Raw genomic sequence first — 18,890 nt, 5'->3', positions numbered from 1 at the left:
GGATGACGATTATTGAGATATGTAATTATACTTGTCATTAGCTCATGTTTTATTTCATTTTGAGCACATATAGCCATGAATAAAGGCTTATTTTGGATGTATAGCCTCATGTACAAAGGCTGATATTTGGAACCTTGGACGTAAAGCTCACATCTATAAATGATAATCTTGGCTTTTGCATCATGTAATCATCTATGAGTTAATACAGACGTGTTTCATGTTTCCAGTCATCCCCATTTGTGAAACTTCCAAACATTTCCACATTTTGTGCAACTTAGATAAAACATTAATAAAATTATCTTATCTTGCTGTCCAAACTGTGTAAGTCGATTTGATTCTCTGCTTATGTTCTCATGATAATTGAGTGCTTTCCAAGGCTGGTAATGCATGATGATTTGACATTACAATGCAGATTTGCTAAGTGATTTGACAAATATATAGATGCTAAGGGCACAGATTTACAGCTGTAATGTATCTGTTTTAATAAGTAATTTTGAAATTTTCAGATCTGTTTGTGTTGGGAGGCATGCCCTAAGAGCTGGAAAATGCAATTGTTAAGTGTTAATTTTCTCGGGCTGTCTTGTGTAATTGTTTGAACAAAAGTGAAATATACACCATTGTAACTTATATTTCAGATTCAGCCCTATGGCTGAATGTTCACAGGAAATAAATCTAGGAAACCTCAAGGTTGAGGTGGAATTTCTGATTTTGCAATAAAAAATATATCTAGGAAATTCTCACATACCCATACAACAACCAAAGAGACTGTAGTCTAGAGGCAATTACAAATGATGAAAGCCACCCAACCATACCTACAGACTCCACCACACCATCTCGTGCTATTCCTGAAAGTTGAGATCCAAAAGTATCCAGAGACTGAGAGAATGGCCCTTTGAGCACTCTCATGTGTCTCTGTTTTTTCTGACAGAAACAGTTATGGCTTCTATTAAAAGTTTGTGACTTGAGTTGTACAACAAAGATCAAATATTAGAGCATTTCAGTAAGATAATCCCCCAGTCCAATAAGCGAAATATTACAGCACTTCAGGGAGACTACCATATTCAAGATCAACTCCCCACCCCAAGCAGGGTGAAGAGGGCATTAGAATTGGTGTTTCCTCTCGTTTACATAGTTTCTCTTTTCTTGCTTAAGTAAGAAAATCATCACGAACTAATTACATTGCAAAAAACAAAAGAAACAGATATCAACTTTTGCAAAGTGGTCTGGCTACCTTATATTTCGTAATTGGAGGGGTCCATAGCAAGCACCTCTTTGACACACCTGTTGTACCGAAACAACGAGTTCTAGATTCCCAAGGCTATATTCCTCTGTCTCTATTTCCTTTTGCTTTGAATTGGATTTTTTTCTACTGAATGGGGGCAAGTTTTAAGGGGGCAACCTTCACAATGAAGAGTAGGGGACACTTCCGGCCTTGATAATTAATCCTTTATCATTATCATTCCATTCTTCCTTTTCCGCTGAAAAATCTGAGATCTACTAGAATCAATCGGTGTTCATCTTTTGACAGCAGGTGTTGGAGTGTGAGGCACGCCCTTTCATCACTTCTCTGTGAACATTTCAGACATTACATTCTCTGCATTGGTTAGCATTGCTTCAGTTATTTCAGGGGTGGATTCTACAGCTATTTGGTTCTCTGTTGACTCAGAAGGGGATCGTTCCTTGGAGAGGGGATCTCCCTCGTTTAATTTTGGGTTCTAAAGCTCAGCGCCTTTCTTATCTTTAGGGTTCTCCACATCATCTAAGACTTGGAAGTGAATGTTGCTCAAGGGAATGACCTTCAATCTTGGATGTTAAGGCTGTTTTAGTTGCTTTCTCTTGCAGGTCACAATGTGAAACCAATTCTGATCACTCTGCTTCTGGCTTACTCTGGGTGGAATGGGTGATCTGCTTTTTTGAAGGAGCTTGGGATTTCAGGTAGTCCCTTGGAAAGTGCCCATATTCATGGCACAAGTTAGGTTTAAAGGGAAGCCTCCCGGAGAAATTTGGTCAAGGCAAATTCTATGCAGATATGTGTGCATGAATAGTGGAACCCCCTTGGCTCTGCTACTTCAATGAACTTTCCCAAGTTGTCTCCTAACGATCTTAGAGTGGCTCTGATCTAGATTACCAATGTATGGTGTAGGTGACAGATCCATATGGGTACCAAAACTATTTATTCTATTGGCTTAAAAACCAAGGACAAATGACCAAGACACGATCCACTCAAACCCATGATATAAGGGTCAAATCGGAAAGTAACTGTTGTAAAATGTAACTAGGTTCGGTCTTCATAATGACATTGTAATTGTCATTTTGTAAATGAAGAAATTATTTTTGTGATGCCTTGCTTCATGGGTTTCATGAGCAAGAAGTTTATTTTTAGATGGCTCCAATTGAGAGCGTTAGGATTTATCAAAAGGTCAATGTCATGTATAAAGATATGTCAAATATATTCTAGCAAATAGCCCTCCAAAGACAAGCACAGTCCTCCTCTTCCTATATCGGCCTGCAAGATGAAATAACAACTCATGTCGGCTCATGTTATGGAGACAAACCGGTTCATAAACTCATGTCAGCTTATATTTACGGACAGACTACTATATATACCCATCTCAGCCTATTCCAGAGTCAGAAGATTTCGCATCTATCTCAGAGTTTTTTGGTTGGGGAGAACAGAGAATTTCAGATCTCTGGCAGAGTGAGAAGACTTCGGATACCTCTGAGATTTCGCAGAATAATTAGAGAGTTCAGATGTGAGAAAAGAGCTCAGTCTAAGGCACAGGAATGGAGATCGGGTAGGGAATTCTGATCCCTCTTATGTTCAGATCACAGTGACAGCAAGGAGTATTGAAGGGCCAAGATAGCACAGTTCAGATCTTTCTGAAGCTTGATACACAGTGGCAGCAAGACATGTTCGGATGTGATTACATGGGTGTCTGAACAAAAATAAAGGGACAGTGAGATGCTTCCTACAGTGAAGAGTCTCTCTGTGACTATGTCTAGCTATCACATCAAGTGCAGAGAAGCAGTCTTGAAGAAATAACAGTTTGGTGCAACCACAGTTCATTGATGATGACAGTAAGAAGGTCTCACGAGAAGAGATCTAGATGAGATCTCAGTGATGTCAATGTCTCAATGCTCAGAAGATCAAAGAGGAAGAGGAGTCTACAGGAGGAGAAGACAGTCAAGAGGACTTGAGAGGTTTGTGCCCTGGCTCATAGCCTACATGCTGTGTCTCTTGTTAATTTATGTTCATGCATTGGTTAATGTTCGATGAAGAAGAACACTAATAATCTAAACAAGTAAAAAGCATTCACAAGCAGTCACTAATAGAAGAGAAATCACCTAATGCTAATGCCCTAGATTTCTCAACAATAAGATCTCTATCTTCTTATTGAATCTGGAAAACAAAGAAACCCCTCCCACAAGCAAATAAGGGTTGACCCTGCAACTTAGATTTCTAGGTTTCTTCTCCACTACTCAATCAAAACATAGCTGGACCATAAACCCAAGGATTTACCCACCAATGCACTCCAAGAGGATATGATAGTCCTTCGACAAGTCTCCAAACCAAGATATCTAGGGCAGATAAAGAATCCATATTCTTCATGACCATGCCAGCAGGGACTACGCACACATGCTTTGTTGCTTGTTCTGATAGGTCTAAAGCACTAAGATGATTAGGCAAGCATAACAAGCCTACTTCAAGGAGAGGAGAAATTCCATGGCCTTCAATCTGCAGAAGTGAAGCAGGCAGCAGTGGCAAGAGCAGAAACCCTAGCCAATGGAGGCCACAAGCAATGCAGCTCTCTTCATCCTCCAAATTCAATTGTAAACTCATGTGTCTCTAGTAGAATTACAAAGAACAATAGATTGTAAATTGGAATCACAACAACAATTGTGGTTTTAAAAAGGAATTGTTAACCATCTCCAAATGGATAACGAGATCTCATTTTATTTCGTTTCCTAGTATCTTGATTATTCAGCATAATACATCCAACTTCTAGAGAGTGCTAGCTAAAATCAAGACTATCCTCGACTTTCCTATAAGACCAAACTTTTTTGCACAAATAAAATCTAATGTTTGGAAATACCATGACAAATAAATTTGACCATCAGCAATTACATACCTCAATTTTCCGTCGTTTTGCTTCAAAAAGCCTTTCCTTATCCTCCTCCTGGGCAGAGATATATAACAGTGTTAGGCTCATAGCTATTCAAGGATAATGTGGAAAAAGACAACACAAAATCCCCTTGAACACTTAAGTTTTCTGAATGTATGCAACACAATTGTTGTTAAAAAATTCTTCATCAATCCATGTATCATACCGTGAAAGAGCATTCATCTTGTGCAGGTTCTGCAAGTACAAACACACGGTCAATGAGAACAATAACTGGTTCTTTTCCAAGGCTCTTCCAAGGAACCTGCAGCAAAGATCACAAAGAATTAAGTATACCATATCAAAGGTATCACTGACACAAGAACCAACAGTAATATAAGATATGTATTGTTGCTTTCCTTATTGTTAGTTCTGGGAAAAACCAAACTATGCTCCAGGAACTATAATTCCTAGTCTCCAGGATGATATTAATATACAACGAAACAAACCCATAGAATAAAACATTTGTTACTCTATGCGCTGCTATGATTATTCTGGGAGATAACAAAAACAAAAAAAATGAACAGCATGCTGCACCTACCGGGTAGTTACAGGTCGAGTACAAGATTGACAGTAACAAAGAGCACATATTACAAGAAAAAAAAAGTTGTTGTCATATTGTAGCATCTTTTTATGGAAACCAGAACATCAGGAATTGAAGACAAAAAGGAATCAAATAATGGATATGAACTAGTAATCACCATGTTCATTTGACAGAAAATCCTGGAATGAAATATTGAACCAATGCGTAGGCACTAGCTCTCACTCTCGTCTCTGGCAAAGAGTTGAACTTAAGATAATCAATAATGCCCTGGAGATCCCTATTGAAGTGCAAACCATAAGAGCAGACATTACTTAGGATCCTAACCAGGATTAGACACTGATTCTAGAAGTTCAGACTCATGTTTTACAGAGCTCCAAAAAACAACCAGGGTTGAGCCAGGGAAGGAAAATATATTCGACGCTGGAAAGAATATTTGGCATAGGATAGATCAGGCATCTAATAATTAAGTTAAGCTTGTGCTTCAATTATTACACAGCTACCAATAAAAGGAGATTCCCTTATGACAATTCAGTTGGTATATACCACTGTTCCCCCAAATTTCTGGGACAGGGAATTGCAGGAGCAGGGAGATGCACATGGGGGACATGTGGCAGCACCCCCAATTTTTTCTGGAGGGGAGGGGGGTGGAGGATACAGAAAAGTTCCTATTTGGGGGAAAACGCATCCCCCACACTAGCAAAATGTTTCCCCCTGCATTTCCCCAAATGGGGGACATCTGGAGACCATAGATGAGATTAAAGATTTACTAATCAAGTTAACAGGAGTGGATTTAAGGCATATTCAAACAAACAACAAGAAGTTGGTTGATAACCTCACAAACTGCAGGTTCCCTTGGAATTTGAACAATTTCAAATCAAAGAATATAGCACAGGCAGAGGAAAGAGAATTAATTAAGTGAAGGGACCATAAAAAGGGAGATTCCCTTTTGACAATTAACTTCATATAAAGAAAACAAGTCAATGGAAACCAAGCAACCAGAGATTGTAGATGAGACTGAAGATTCTAATCAGGTTAAAAGGAGTGGATTTAAGCCATATTCAAATAAACAACAATAAGCTTGTCGATTACTTCATAAACTCCATGTTCCCTTATAATCAGACCAAATTTAGATTAAAGGATCTGTAGCAGGGGCAAGAGAATGAGATTTAATTAGGATAAGGGACTATAAAAAATATCTCCTAGTAGCATCGTGAAGATTTGGTTGAAGCAACTAATCATGGGAAACCATTTCAATAAGTCAGACTATGATCTGTAAACTACCGTGGATATTCCACTAGAATAGTTTGTCACAACGGATCAAATAAAGTTACTGAAATTTCTATTGTGAATGTTAATTCCTTTTAAATATCAGATTCTTTATTCACTGTTTTTTAAGCTTAAATATATTAGCTGAAATGCAAGAGATATAGAACAGAATGGAATATGCACACCATCCACTACAGACACAAATTTGCCATAGAAGCCCTTAAGTGAAAGCCCAGCTAGCAGGTGAGGCTGCTCTGCTCTATTTTTCTCTTGTATGGAAATATGCAAGTACAAAGTAAGACGTACTCCCTATGGAGTTACCTATGGCCTGTATGGCTGCTACAAAACTTTAACCTTCTCCATTATGTTCTCTCACATCACACTTCCAACTGCTCTGCTCACCCATGGAACAAAATACAATAGCATAGAATGGAATCCCTACTCCTAGTGGCCTAATATTTAACATAGCCCAATAGCCAACTTGGGGTGAGTTTTTGACTCCCTCAACCCTCAACTAGAATTATGGGTTTGAACCTTCTAGAGTCTTCTTCAAATTCTGCACTTGGCTAGCACCATAAGCATGAGTAATGGGCACTGATGTGGCATCCACTTGTACAATGGTGGTAACATGGTATGTCAGTTTGTGGGAGGCATAACGTTTGCATACAAATTCCAATTGACACAATTTTTGTGTTGTTGAAAAGGTCTCTAAGTATAGATCAACATCCCAGGGTCCATGTTACAGATCCATTTGGGCACATCAAATCCCAACATCCAGATCAGTAATTTAGGGCTCATCAAACCATAATTTCAGTTGCTTCATGCCCTAAACAAGTCACCCCTTTGAATGCCTCCTTCCCAGACAATTTCATGACTTGAAAACATCTAGAAATTGCCTCTAGAGGGACCAGCGCAAGTAAGCCCTTATGAAGGTGCGCTGCAGAGCAGTTAAGTCCATTGCCAGGGTGCTCTGCAGAGCACTTAGGTTTCCTTTCACCTGCACTAGGCAAGAATGAGCGAAATTCACATAGGGTTTGGGGAATATTCTTATCTTTTGGGGTCATCTAGAAGTTTCCCTGTCTTATCAACTCTAATGAGCTCGAAAATGGATGAGGAATGAGTTAAGGAGCATCCTATCCTCTCATCCCTTCCTCCATGGAACTAATTCTAAGTATGGAAGGCCATTCAATACCGCCATTAATGACAAAACCTCCTTCATCTTCCTATAAATTGACCACTCATCTAAGTGATCAGGGGCTGGATTATGTTGAATTGTAAGGAGATAATGCTGCTATGAGACTTGACTTTGGAGCAAATGATGTGATGCCACAAGCTTGTCTTGCTTTTGATGTGATGTGGATGGGATCCAAGCTGGAGGAATGACTTTGAATCAGACACTGATGGTTGTAATTCCTTCTTCTATCTAATAAAGTGTTTGAACCTTTTTCCATATGTTGTGTTCTTTCATAATGTTTATATGTATGAATTGCTTCTGATTCCTTTCATTTATATTCAATGGATCGTATGCTTTGATCGGTTTTTGTCTTCTGTTGTGTTTACAAGGTACTTCTCAAGCGGATTAAGTACGGGAAGGAGCGATGGAATCGATACAAGGGAGACGAGAGGAAAGCAGAACTACAGGTAGGTCTTCTATCCTCTCTTCTTATCTATTGTTTATAGGAAAAGTTTAAAACACTTTAAATTGTTGTTCTAGGCACATCTACTTGTCTAGTGAATTAGTATTTATCCATACATGCTAAATTCTCCAAAACAGTCCAATGCCAAAGGGGGAAGTTTTGACCCCAAAAAACATCATTCAATGCCTCAAATGGCTCTAAAAGGTTTCAAACCCCAATTTTCCAAACTGCAACCCGCCTGGAAAAATGACTCAAGTTGATTCCTCCAATTTTAAATGTATGGAAAATAACATAACGATCCAATCCAAATCACACCTCTCCACTTAAGGAGGCTTTTGATCCCCAAAAATTTTACTGAATGAGGTCAGAAAAACTTTCTGATACCTTCCCCTCGAAGTACCACTTAGCTTTACATAGAAGTTGTCCTTCCCCCTATCTTGTAGTTCTAGACCTCTTCTACAAAATTGTGTTCTCTACCAAGTTTGCCTGAGCATCTGGTGCTAAGTCCTCCATGGAAGGCAGGACATGCCCCTCCTCCTCATCCAACATGGAAGAGTTTGAGATTCTCCACATTCACTATTGAGTAAATGCACAAGTATGGGGGTAGACTAAGTCTATAGGCATTATCTTGCACCTTTTCCAATAACTCGAAAGAGCCATGCTTCAAAGCCTTGATCTTCTTACCAAGACCTTGTTGTCTTTCCTTTCTCAACTCTAACCATACTGGTGTTTTAAAAACCGGCCGGTCTAAACCGATAACCGGTCAAACCGGCCGGTTAGCTAGCCCACCGGGTCAAACCGGTAGAAAAACCCAGTTTGACCCTCCATTTCGCCAAAAAAGTGGACAAACCGATCCTAACCTGTCCTGAAACCGGCCGGTTCCATCCTAAACCAGCCAATTTATTGCCAGGGCAACTATAAACCCTACAAAATGAATTTTTGTGCATTTTGAAGCTGGTTTGAGGGAAATTTGGGGTTTTTTCCTCCAAAAATAGTCCCTTCAAGAAAAACATGCCTACCCTCTCATTTTCCTGACACATCTCAACCCTAACAATGTTGGCAATTAATGGTAATGTTAAATTCTTAAAGTAAAAGTGACATTTCCTTTCATTTTAATTTTCATCCTTTTACTTAAATTTTTAACATTACCATGAAATGACTCAAGATATTTGAGAGTGGTTTTGACCTAATTGGATTTCATATGGAGAAACTAGAATTTTAGATTTCACTCAAAATTCAGCAGACTTAATGGTTTTCAGGGTTTCATGGTTTGGGGGTTTGTAATGTTTCCATTTGATTCTATTATGCGTGAGGGTACGAGATTGGCATTTGATCAAGAGCATGAAGCCCTTTAAGAACCTTGATTGTGGTGGCATTGATTGTTGAACTCCTCTACCATGGCCTTAACAAGAATGCACCCTTCACTCAAAGGAAAACAACTGGTTAGGCATGCTAATCTTTTTCTACCACATTATAAGGTTAAGGAGATAAACCCTTCACTCAAACCAGAATCATTAGTTAGGCATGATAAACCTTTTCAATTTATATCATGTTATACGGTTGAGCAAACCAAGTCTAAAGACTTTGAGCTAGACGATATTAATGTATCTCTTGTTGTTGATGTTTATGTATTTCTAGTAGTGTTGAATCAATGATGAGTTTCATGAGTGACCATGTTGATCAGTGATTTGTAGTTTCGGTGTCTATTTTTGCTACTACTACTAAAGTTGTAGAGGAGTTTTAGGAGTCCTCAAACTCGGAGCCATATTATTATGTAGTTCATGTTGATGATCTCTTGTCTAGTAGTGGTGATGAGTTTGATCATGATGTGGAGTGATCATGTTATTGATCACTGATATGTAGACTTGTAGTAGTTCAGTGACCCCATAACTTAGAGCATTGTTTTCAGACTCTAGAGGCCATTTAGAGCCTCATTGATTATGCATTTTGTGGCTGATATGTATTGCACTCGATGCCATTTTGATATATTCACCTTGACATGGTATATAGATGAGCAAACCTTGCATATTGTGTTTCTATTGGCTTGGAATCATGGTTTTAAATCTTAAAAATAGTTTTTTCATTAAAAAGTAATTATTTAATGTATTTATTTTAAACCAATTCGTTTAGTCCTGACCAGTCCTTGTTCGACCGGTTCAGATTCGAACCCCGGTTCATTAGGTGGACCGGTCTAGTCACCGGTTCCGGTTTTAAAAACATTGAACCATACTCTATTTCCCATTCTGAATGACTTGCCTATTCGTGTTCATCATGCAAGGCCTTTTGTTTTTCATGTGATTTTCTTCAATGTCTCTTGTACTTGCAAATGGATATACCTATTTTTTTTCGCTCTTAATGCATCTCCTATGAGGTCCTCCCTCACTCCTCATTGTCACCCATATGCAACATCCAAGGGTGAAGGTGCCAAATATCCAAAGCAAATTTCAAAAAGGGATGTGATAGCCAAACTTGGCTCACAAGTTAAATATCCAATATACTTGGAATATCAAGAAATCCATTTAGGATGAAATAATAATATATATTGAATAAAAAAGTATGAGAAATTATATGGTATGATTTACAAATGAGAGCCCATATATATACTAGGTGGAAGGTTAAAAGACTTGGACTACATTCGATTAGTGTCGAACTTTTGGAAGGCTCAGCCCCCTGACTCTGGTCGATCTATCTCTGAAGGTTTCTCCAACAACCTTCTTAGACTTAAGCGATTAACCATTGATTGGGCCAATGACAAGAGAAAGAAGGATGACCTTAAACTACACAATATTGAGCTTGAGCTCGCTAATCTGGAAGATGCTAATGGGAGGGGATACTCATCTACTGATGCCAAAACCCACCTCATTGGACTCAAGGCCGAAAGGAATAGGATTCTAAAAGACAGAGAAGAAACATGGCGACTCAGGAGTCATGCCATCTAGCTACAAGAGGGGGATGATAATACGAAGTTCTATCATCAATTTGCAAATGGGCACCGAGCGATCAATACCATCTGGAAAATGACCAATGAAGAAGGTCAGAGAGTCCACTCCTTCAATCAACTTGCATCGCTCAGCACTTCTCACTTCAGTCAGCTTTTCAAGGCCCCTCAGGAAGCATCACTTGCTGAGATTATCAGGGTGGCTGGTCTCTTTCCTAGGTTTGTTGATCAGGATGTTGTTGAGGATCTCAACAAGCCAGTATCTATGGGGGAGCTAGAGGGCACATTAAAATGGTTTTAAAAGGACAAGAGCCCTAGCCCTGATGGATGGTCAGTCGAATTCTACTTGGCTTTCTTTGAATTACTTGGGAAAGATCTGCTTCAAGTCATTGAAGACTATAGAACCAGTGGCCGAATGTATGATGCATTCAACTCGACCTTCATTGCTCTCATCCCTAAATTTGATTCCCTTGATACTTTCAATGACTTTCGACCCATCTCACTCTGCAATTGCATTTACAAGATCATTGCCAATCGCCTCAAACCTATCCTATCTGCTCATATATCACCTGAAAAAGATTAAGAAGTTAAAAGGAATGATCCTCAAGATTGACCTAGCAAAGGCCTTTGACCGTACCAGTTGGCTATACTTGAGAATGCTCCTAACCCATCTGGGGTTCCCCCTGGACTTCATCAACTGGATCATGTGTTGCATCACCAAGGTCTCCTACAGTGTTCTTATAAATGGATCTGCCTCCCCTTTTTTCCATGCTGAACGTGGCCTTAGACAGGGCTACCCCCTGTCTCCCCTACTCTTTTTGCTTGTCATGGAAGGTCTGAGCCGACTCATTTCTGAAGATCATAGACTTGGTCGTCTCCAAGGTATTAAGATCGACAACAACCGCATCCTTGCACATCTTCTATTTGTCGACAATGTATTATCTTCCTCAACCCGGGGGGGTATTGGTGATTCATCAGCATTTCTATCATTATTGCAATTATTCAGCCGAGTCTTGGGCATGGAGTGTAATGCCCGGAAATCTACCATCTCATCTACAGGATGCTCGCCACATGAGATTCATTATGCACATCAGAGATTTTCCTTTACACTTCTACGTTTTGATGATGGACTCAGGTATCTTGGGTTCCGATTCAAACCTCTTCATTACAAGATTGTTGATTGGACCTAGCTTGTTGCCAAGATTGAAAGTAGATTAAACATTTGGCATCATAAATATATTTCCAGAGCTAGACGACTCATACTAATCAAATCAGTCTTGGAAGCCACTCCGGTCTATGTCCATGGCTTGGATTCCTAAGGGGATCTTGTCAAGAATTCAACAATTGTGCTGCAGATTTTTATGGAAAGGGAAACATGATGGTCACATATATGCATGGGCTCGTTGGGACCTGATTGCACTTCCCAAGAAATGGGGAGGTTGGGGACTGAAAATCCTTGAATCCTTCTCTAAAGCACTTGCTACCAAGATGGGCTAGAAAATCCTCACTGCAAAAAGTTTATGGACTGAGGTAGTTTACCATAAATATATATGGCCCCTTCACACACTTGATTGGGTCAGACTCCCCACTTGGAACCGATCAAGCATCTCATCCATTTGGTGTGTTGTCTTAAATTCCATATCTTACATACGTGATGAACTGGCTTGGAGAATAAGGTTTGGCTCCTCAGTTCGTGTTGGTATGGATCCATGGTCTGGATGTGGTAATGCTTACAGGCTCCCTCCTGATCTCATTCATTACTTAACTAATGTTGGTTTTACATATCTTGATCAAATTGCAGATCCAGAGAATTCTACCATATTTTCTCAGGCATGGAAATTTGCTCTTCAACTTGGCATCCCTGACAAGTGGCACCTAGATTGGCTCAGCTACACTAATGCTCTTGCTGAATCACATGCTAGGTTAACCGATGGCGAAGATGAACTCATTTGGGTACATGCCAACCATGGTAATTATGCACCCAAGGATGGCTATACTATCATTTATGCAGCACATAAACCACTAGTTATGGACTGGTGGTGGAGTGTTTTGTGGAAATTGAAGGCTCAGCCGCGAACTAGACTCTTCATGTGCACTGTCCTCCGCTACAAAGTTCCTACGAGAGAAATCTTGAAGAAGCGATCCTTCCATGGCCCTGCTTGGTGCGTTTTTTGCCGACAGGATTCCGAGACTATTAACCATCTCTTCCTTCACTGCCTCTCCATTTGGGCTTTTTGGACATAGATTCTCACCTCCCGCTCTATCACTTTTCGATGGCAGAGGATCTCCATCCTAGAGGCCTGGCAAGCATGGTAGACCTATGCCCATTAAAATTAGGAACCTTCCTCTTTTGGTTTGCTAGTCTATTTCGCTGATTCGCAACCAAAACCATTTTCAAAGACATTGAACCTCACCAGACACAGGCTTCTGCACATGTTTTATCCCTATACTCCAGCATACCCAATGATGACCGACCTGCTCCCCAGCAAACCATCATTCCTGAAGCCATTGACAAGAATCTACCATGGGCCTATTTTGATGGATCTGCCCAGGCGGATGGATGTGGGGGAGGGGTCCTCTTACATCTATCAAAAAACCATTTTTTTAAAATTCAAATGGGATTGGGCAATGGTACTAACAACATTGCAGAATTGATCACACTCAGACATGTTTTGCATTTTGCTTTAGAAAATGAGTGTAGGCATATACAAATTTGTTATGACTCTGAGATCATTATAAATTGGTTTAATAGTACATCTATTTGTCACACGCACACACTCAGGAATATACTGGATGATACACATCCCACTTTGACTCCATCCGTTGTCATCACATCTAAAGGGAGCGCAACCAGATTTTCGATCAATTGTCCAAGGAGGCAGTGATCCAGCCTAGGGCCCTATGGCTGATACAGGAACAGAGGGGATCGAACTTCTATCAGTACTACCACTGCCCATACATTGATCAGAGGATACAAGGGCCTGACAGGGCCTGGTTTCATGGGTCTTTTTTGAGCTACTGATAGTGCTTTTTGTATCCAGTGCAGTTTTATGTATATATATTTTTTTGACATGTAATTGTGTAATTATCACTAGATCACCCTATGGGGTTTTTTGTACAAGAACATCTGAAGGTGGAACACCACAACTTACAGCATATGCTTCTTTAAGCATCTACAATATCTATTTTTCAAACATATTAATGGAAATTACAATTTTTCCTTGGGGAAAAAATATACTAGGTGGAAATCCCCTTTCATAAGAAGTCATGTATTTTCATTGAGACATGTCGTTTCATGTGTCTTTTCATTAATTATGAATCATGAATCTATTATTTATATTATTTACATCTATTTTTGTTAATTTTGTTTATAACATTGCCTTCCCCTTATAGATGTTTTATCGTCAAAGGAGATTGATGAAAAGGCCTTATGTTTTTTATTTTCGCTTGTAGTATCTTCACCATAGTTTTAAAAACCGTTCACAAAAACCGGTAACCGGTCAAACCGGCCGGTTAGCTAGCCTGCCGGTCGGAACCGGCCTAAAAACCCGGTCTGAACCACCATGTGCCCGTTTTTTTGACCTAACCGGTAAAAACCGGCCGGTTTAGGACGGAACCGGCCGGTTTGTAGCAAACCGGCCGGTTCCGTCCTAAACCGGCCGGTTTATGGCAAGCCCACCATAACTTGCAAAAAGCGGTTTTCTGATTGTGGTTTAGGGGTTTTGGGGGGGAACTAAGGGTGTTTTCCCTCCAAAAACACCCTCTCCAAGCTTATAAGAGGCCCCTCTCACTCTCATTTGTCTCACACAACTGATTTGGAGTGTTTGTGAGTGTTTGTGAGTTTGTTTGTGAGCTTGGAGAGTGTTGAGTTTTTGCTGAAGTAGTCATCTTGGAGTTGGAGTTGGAGCTATTTTGGAGATATGTAGCTGTCAGTGGAGTTGCCATCTTCAAGAGGAGGCTAAGGGAGCTAGTTTGCATTTCCAGGTAAGGATTTGCACTTGATAATTCCTCATTTGAGTCTGCTGTCCATGAATTTTTTTTATGTGTTATAAACTTCTCACTTCTATGATCTACCATCCAGGGAGTCATCATGCCTCCAAAAGCCAAAGACACTGCATGGGCTCATTGTGATATGATTGATGGCAAAATGATCTGCAAATATTGCCAAAAATCCATTCAAGGAGGGGGTATTAACAGGTTCAAGCAACACTTGGCTGGGATAGGAGGCCATGTAAAGCCATGTGGAGCACCAAATGAAATAATAGGGCATATTAGGGCAGAATACCTTCAGAAGTTTGAGACTCAAGTCACTGAACCAATAGAGAAGTTTGTGACTGCAAAGTTTGGGAGTCGAGACTCAACCGAGTTTGATCATGATGACTGAGACTCACGAGAAGTTTCAACTTCAAGTGATAATGTTGATCACTATTATAGTATTACTATTATCATATATGTAGAGTCTACACTGAAGTCTTGTAGTAGGCCACTGGCCCCATAGTTTGTAGGCTTTGTTTTTGCACTCTAGAGGCCATTTAGAGCCTCATTGCTTATGTATTTTGTCGACGATATGTATTGCACTCGATGCCATTTTGATATATTCACCTTTACATGGTATATAAATGAGCAATCTTTGCATATTTTGTCTCTATTGGCTTGGAATCATGGTTTTAAATCTTAAAAATAGTTTTTTTCATTAAAAAATAATTATTTAATGTATTTTTCTAAAACCGGTTCGTTTAGACCAAACCAGTCCCGGTTAGACCGGTTCCGGTCGGTAAACCGGTTCATTAGGTGGACCGGTCCGGTCACCGGTTCCGGTTTTAAAAACACTGATCTTCACTTGATTCTTTGTTTTTTGATGTTGTCAACATTCATGAAACTAGAAAATATAAACTTCTAAGCACTAAGAAAAATTGTCAAATTGCAATCCCAATTTGATCCTCTGTGGAATGTTGCACTAAAAGCAAATGTGATAGCTTAACCTAGCTCATGAGTTAAATATCCAAAATACTTGGAATATAAGGAAATCCATTTAAGATAAATAATACTATATATAAGTATGGGGGATTTACGCAGTGCATTATATTAGATATCATTTTTGGGATTCAACTGCGTTAAGTAAGTCATTCAAAGTATGACCATTTCCATGAGAGGTAGTCGTAAAGTGACTAATATCTCATGATTTTTGAATAGTTCACTTAGCACTCATTGCATCGGGTGATGCTCACCCCTGTGAGCATCACCCGATGCAATGAGTGCTAAGTGAACTATTCAAAAATCATGAGATATTAGTCACTTTACGACTACCTCTCATGGAAATGGTCATACTTTGAATGACTTACTTAACGCAGTTGAATCCCAAAAATGATATCTAAATACTATATATAATGAATAAAAATGTATGAGAAATGATATGGTATGAAATGAGGGCCCATATATGTACAAGGCAAATGTGTCCTTTCATAATAAGTCACGTCTTTTCATTGAGACATGTTCTTGCATGTGTCTCTTCATTAGTTGTGAATAATGAAATTATTATTCATTATTTATATTTATTTTTGTTTATAAAAGGGCCCTTACCAATAGAAGTGTACCCAAAGTGCACCCAAACCTATTTGAAGAACAAGTTTATTACTTCTTGCCCTTTGATGGTCTCTTTACAAGGCATAAGAATGCACATCTTATTGAATTTGTCAACTACCAAAAACAGATAGTCATGTCCTTTCTTGGTTATTGGTAGACTTCCCAAAAAATCCATGGAAAAGTTTTCCCCATAACACATGGGTACATGCAATGAATTGTATAAACCCTAATTCGTATTACAAGGCTTGTTGATACACCAAAGTATACATCCTCACAAATAAGTTGCAAACATACACCTTTAGAAACACAGCTTGTCCAATCTGTAGAGTAACCCATTTTGAATGTGATAGTCAGCTTCGCTATCACATCTTCTACATGACTATGGTCCAATAGTTGTTGAAACATGTAGTATCCCGATTTAATAATTTAACAAAATCTTCAAAAAAACATGCCATAAGCTTTTTATTTAGAACTCGGCAAATTTGGCAAGATGAAAACATACAGAGGCAACAATTCAAAATTACACACAAGAAATAAAAGCAAACTCAACTTCATTTTATTACTGGATATAAGATTACATAAGCATAGCTGAGATGAAGGCCTCCAAATAGCTACTACAATATTGATGCTATTCTTCTAAAAACTACAACTAGAAATGACGCCCAATTTGGAGATTTGGATGATCCCCACTCAAATATGTTGCTAGAAACTCCATGAGATTTCTGACTAAAACCTCCTCAGTAGTGGGTTGGGTTTTCGTCCAACTTACGCAAGGAACCCAAGGGTTTCCGTCTTAGGGCTACTGAAGTTGAGAACCACGTTCCCAAAACCTCTCCACATATAAATTTAACAACAACAACAACAAAACTCAAATTCAAGATGTTCCAAATGATTTACTTCTCCTCCTTTTATAAATCTGATGGATCCCTCTCCAACCTTCTAGAAGCCTTTATTTTATTATTTTATTTTACTACTCTAGAAGCTTCTCATCATCCCCTTTCTTAAGTGACTTTCTTTTATTTTAGTCGCTTGGCCTTTTTCTCCATTTAGCACTTTTTCCCTTCTTTTATTAATTAAAGTCACTTTTAATCTGGGAAAATGGTAAATTGGCCACCATCCTTTCGTTGGTCACTGAAATCCACTTTTCACCATCCCATCCTATAGATCTTCTTGTCTTAGTTCCAACAAGCTATTACACTAAGGTGTTTTATTAAATATTCCTCCTGAAATGACATCTTAAACATAATTAATTTAAACAGGATCAATAATAACCTCGTTTACAGTAATTCTCAGAATTCAGCGAAACCAAAAGTAAGTTGTGCAAATCATACAACATGTCAAGTGAAAACCATTAGATCCCATAAAACTCCTCAAAACCCCTATGGAACCTCTGATGACATACTTTTGCTCCAATAACCTGGCCATCATGTACCTTGGAAATCCATCCCAATTGCACTATAGAGGACACTGAAAATAGGGACATTACAAAACACCTCCTTGAAGTCCCCATCTTCTATATATGCCTCTCTATATGCATCATGGATGAAAGCTCTGTGTGCATTAGAGCTCCCAAAGCCATAAGTTTTTATGTGGGTGGCCTTAAAAGCATGTCTACCAACCTGTTTAAGATGACCTTCTTATACTTTATGACTAAATGAAATTGTTGTGAGAACCTCATCCACTTATAGTCTCTACTCTATTGTAGACTACTCTGGGTCTACAAATATTATAGCAATTGGTGATCTATGTGGATGATGGTCTCCTTTCCCATCAAATAGTGATTCCACTTTTTTATGGTTTGTATTAGCATATAGATGTCCTTGTCATATGTAAGGGTAGTTGACAACTACCCTATTAAATATTTCGAAATTATAACATATTGGTCTTCCTCTTGGCATCAAGACCACTCCCATGGTATACCCACTTGCATCCATTTCCACTTTAGAAAGCTTTTGCAAGTATGGTATTGTGTGAACCAGTGCTTGACTAAATTTTCTTTTCAGTTCATCAAAGGCCTTCTACTGATTCTCCCTACACTTGAAACTCTTCTCACTTGCAATTATAGGGTAGAGTGGTGCAGTTATTACTAAAAATGAAGCTATAAACTTCCATTAATATTGTGCTAGTCAAACAAAACTTTGAACTTCTAAGACATTTGTAGGAACCAACCACTTCATGATAGCCTCCATCTTCAAGAGATCTATCTTAAGCTCCCCTCCACCAATCACATACCCCAATTACACCAAAGAATGTTAAGCAAACCCACATTTCTTGAGGTTTGCCAACAACTTATGCTTCTTCAAAGTCTTTAACACCTGCATGAGATATGCTCCTCCCAAGTAGCACTTAAACTAGTAAATCATTCAAATGAACTAACAAATAAATCTAAATAGGGGTGTAGTACATCATTCATTAGTCTCATAAGCATAGTTGTTGAAATGCATAAATCACATGGCACGATCAATCATTCATGCACACCATGTCTAGTTTTGAAGGCAGTATTCCAAGTGTCTTCTTCTTTGACACAAACCTAGTGATAGCTTGATTTTAAATCCATCATGGTGAAGTATTTTGCATGCTACAACGAATCTAACAGATCGTCGATCTTGGGCAGCGAGTACCAATTCTTGAGTGTAATCTTCTTTAATGCTCTATAGTCAATGCACAATTCACGAAATCCCATACTCCTCGTGATTCTAGGTCTATACTTCAAGATCTTTTGATGATAACATCCCAAAGCCAAAGTCAGAACTTCTCATTTG

At 39.0% G+C, this 18,890-nt stretch overlaps 1 protein-coding gene across 1 annotated transcript in view; it reads right to left on the bottom strand.

Moving 5' to 3' along the window:
* The window catches only part of LOC149172506 (uncharacterized), a 287,733-nt gene that overhangs the window by 207,170 nt on the left and 61,673 nt on the right, over window positions 1–18,890 (bottom strand). Inside the window, exons 4-5 of the mRNA XM_089426345.1 lie at window positions 4,330–4,425; window positions 4,131–4,178 (exon numbers count right to left, since the gene is read on the bottom strand). Of these exons, the coding sequence (XP_089282471.1) occupies window positions 4,131–4,178; window positions 4,330–4,425 (144 nt within the window). The remainder of the gene's footprint in view (window positions 1–4,130; window positions 4,179–4,329; window positions 4,426–18,890) is intronic.

The sequence above is a fragment of the Pinus tabuliformis genome, chromosome 4_2 (genome assembly GCF_031772625.1).
Source record: "Pinus tabuliformis cultivar Carrire ecotype Pingquan chromosome 4_2, CPIR1, whole genome shotgun sequence".
NCBI lineage: Eukaryota > Viridiplantae > Streptophyta > Pinopsida > Pinales > Pinaceae > Pinus > Pinus tabuliformis.
Note: the sequence above shows the minus strand (reverse complement) of the source record. Positions and strands in the feature narration are given on the sequence as shown.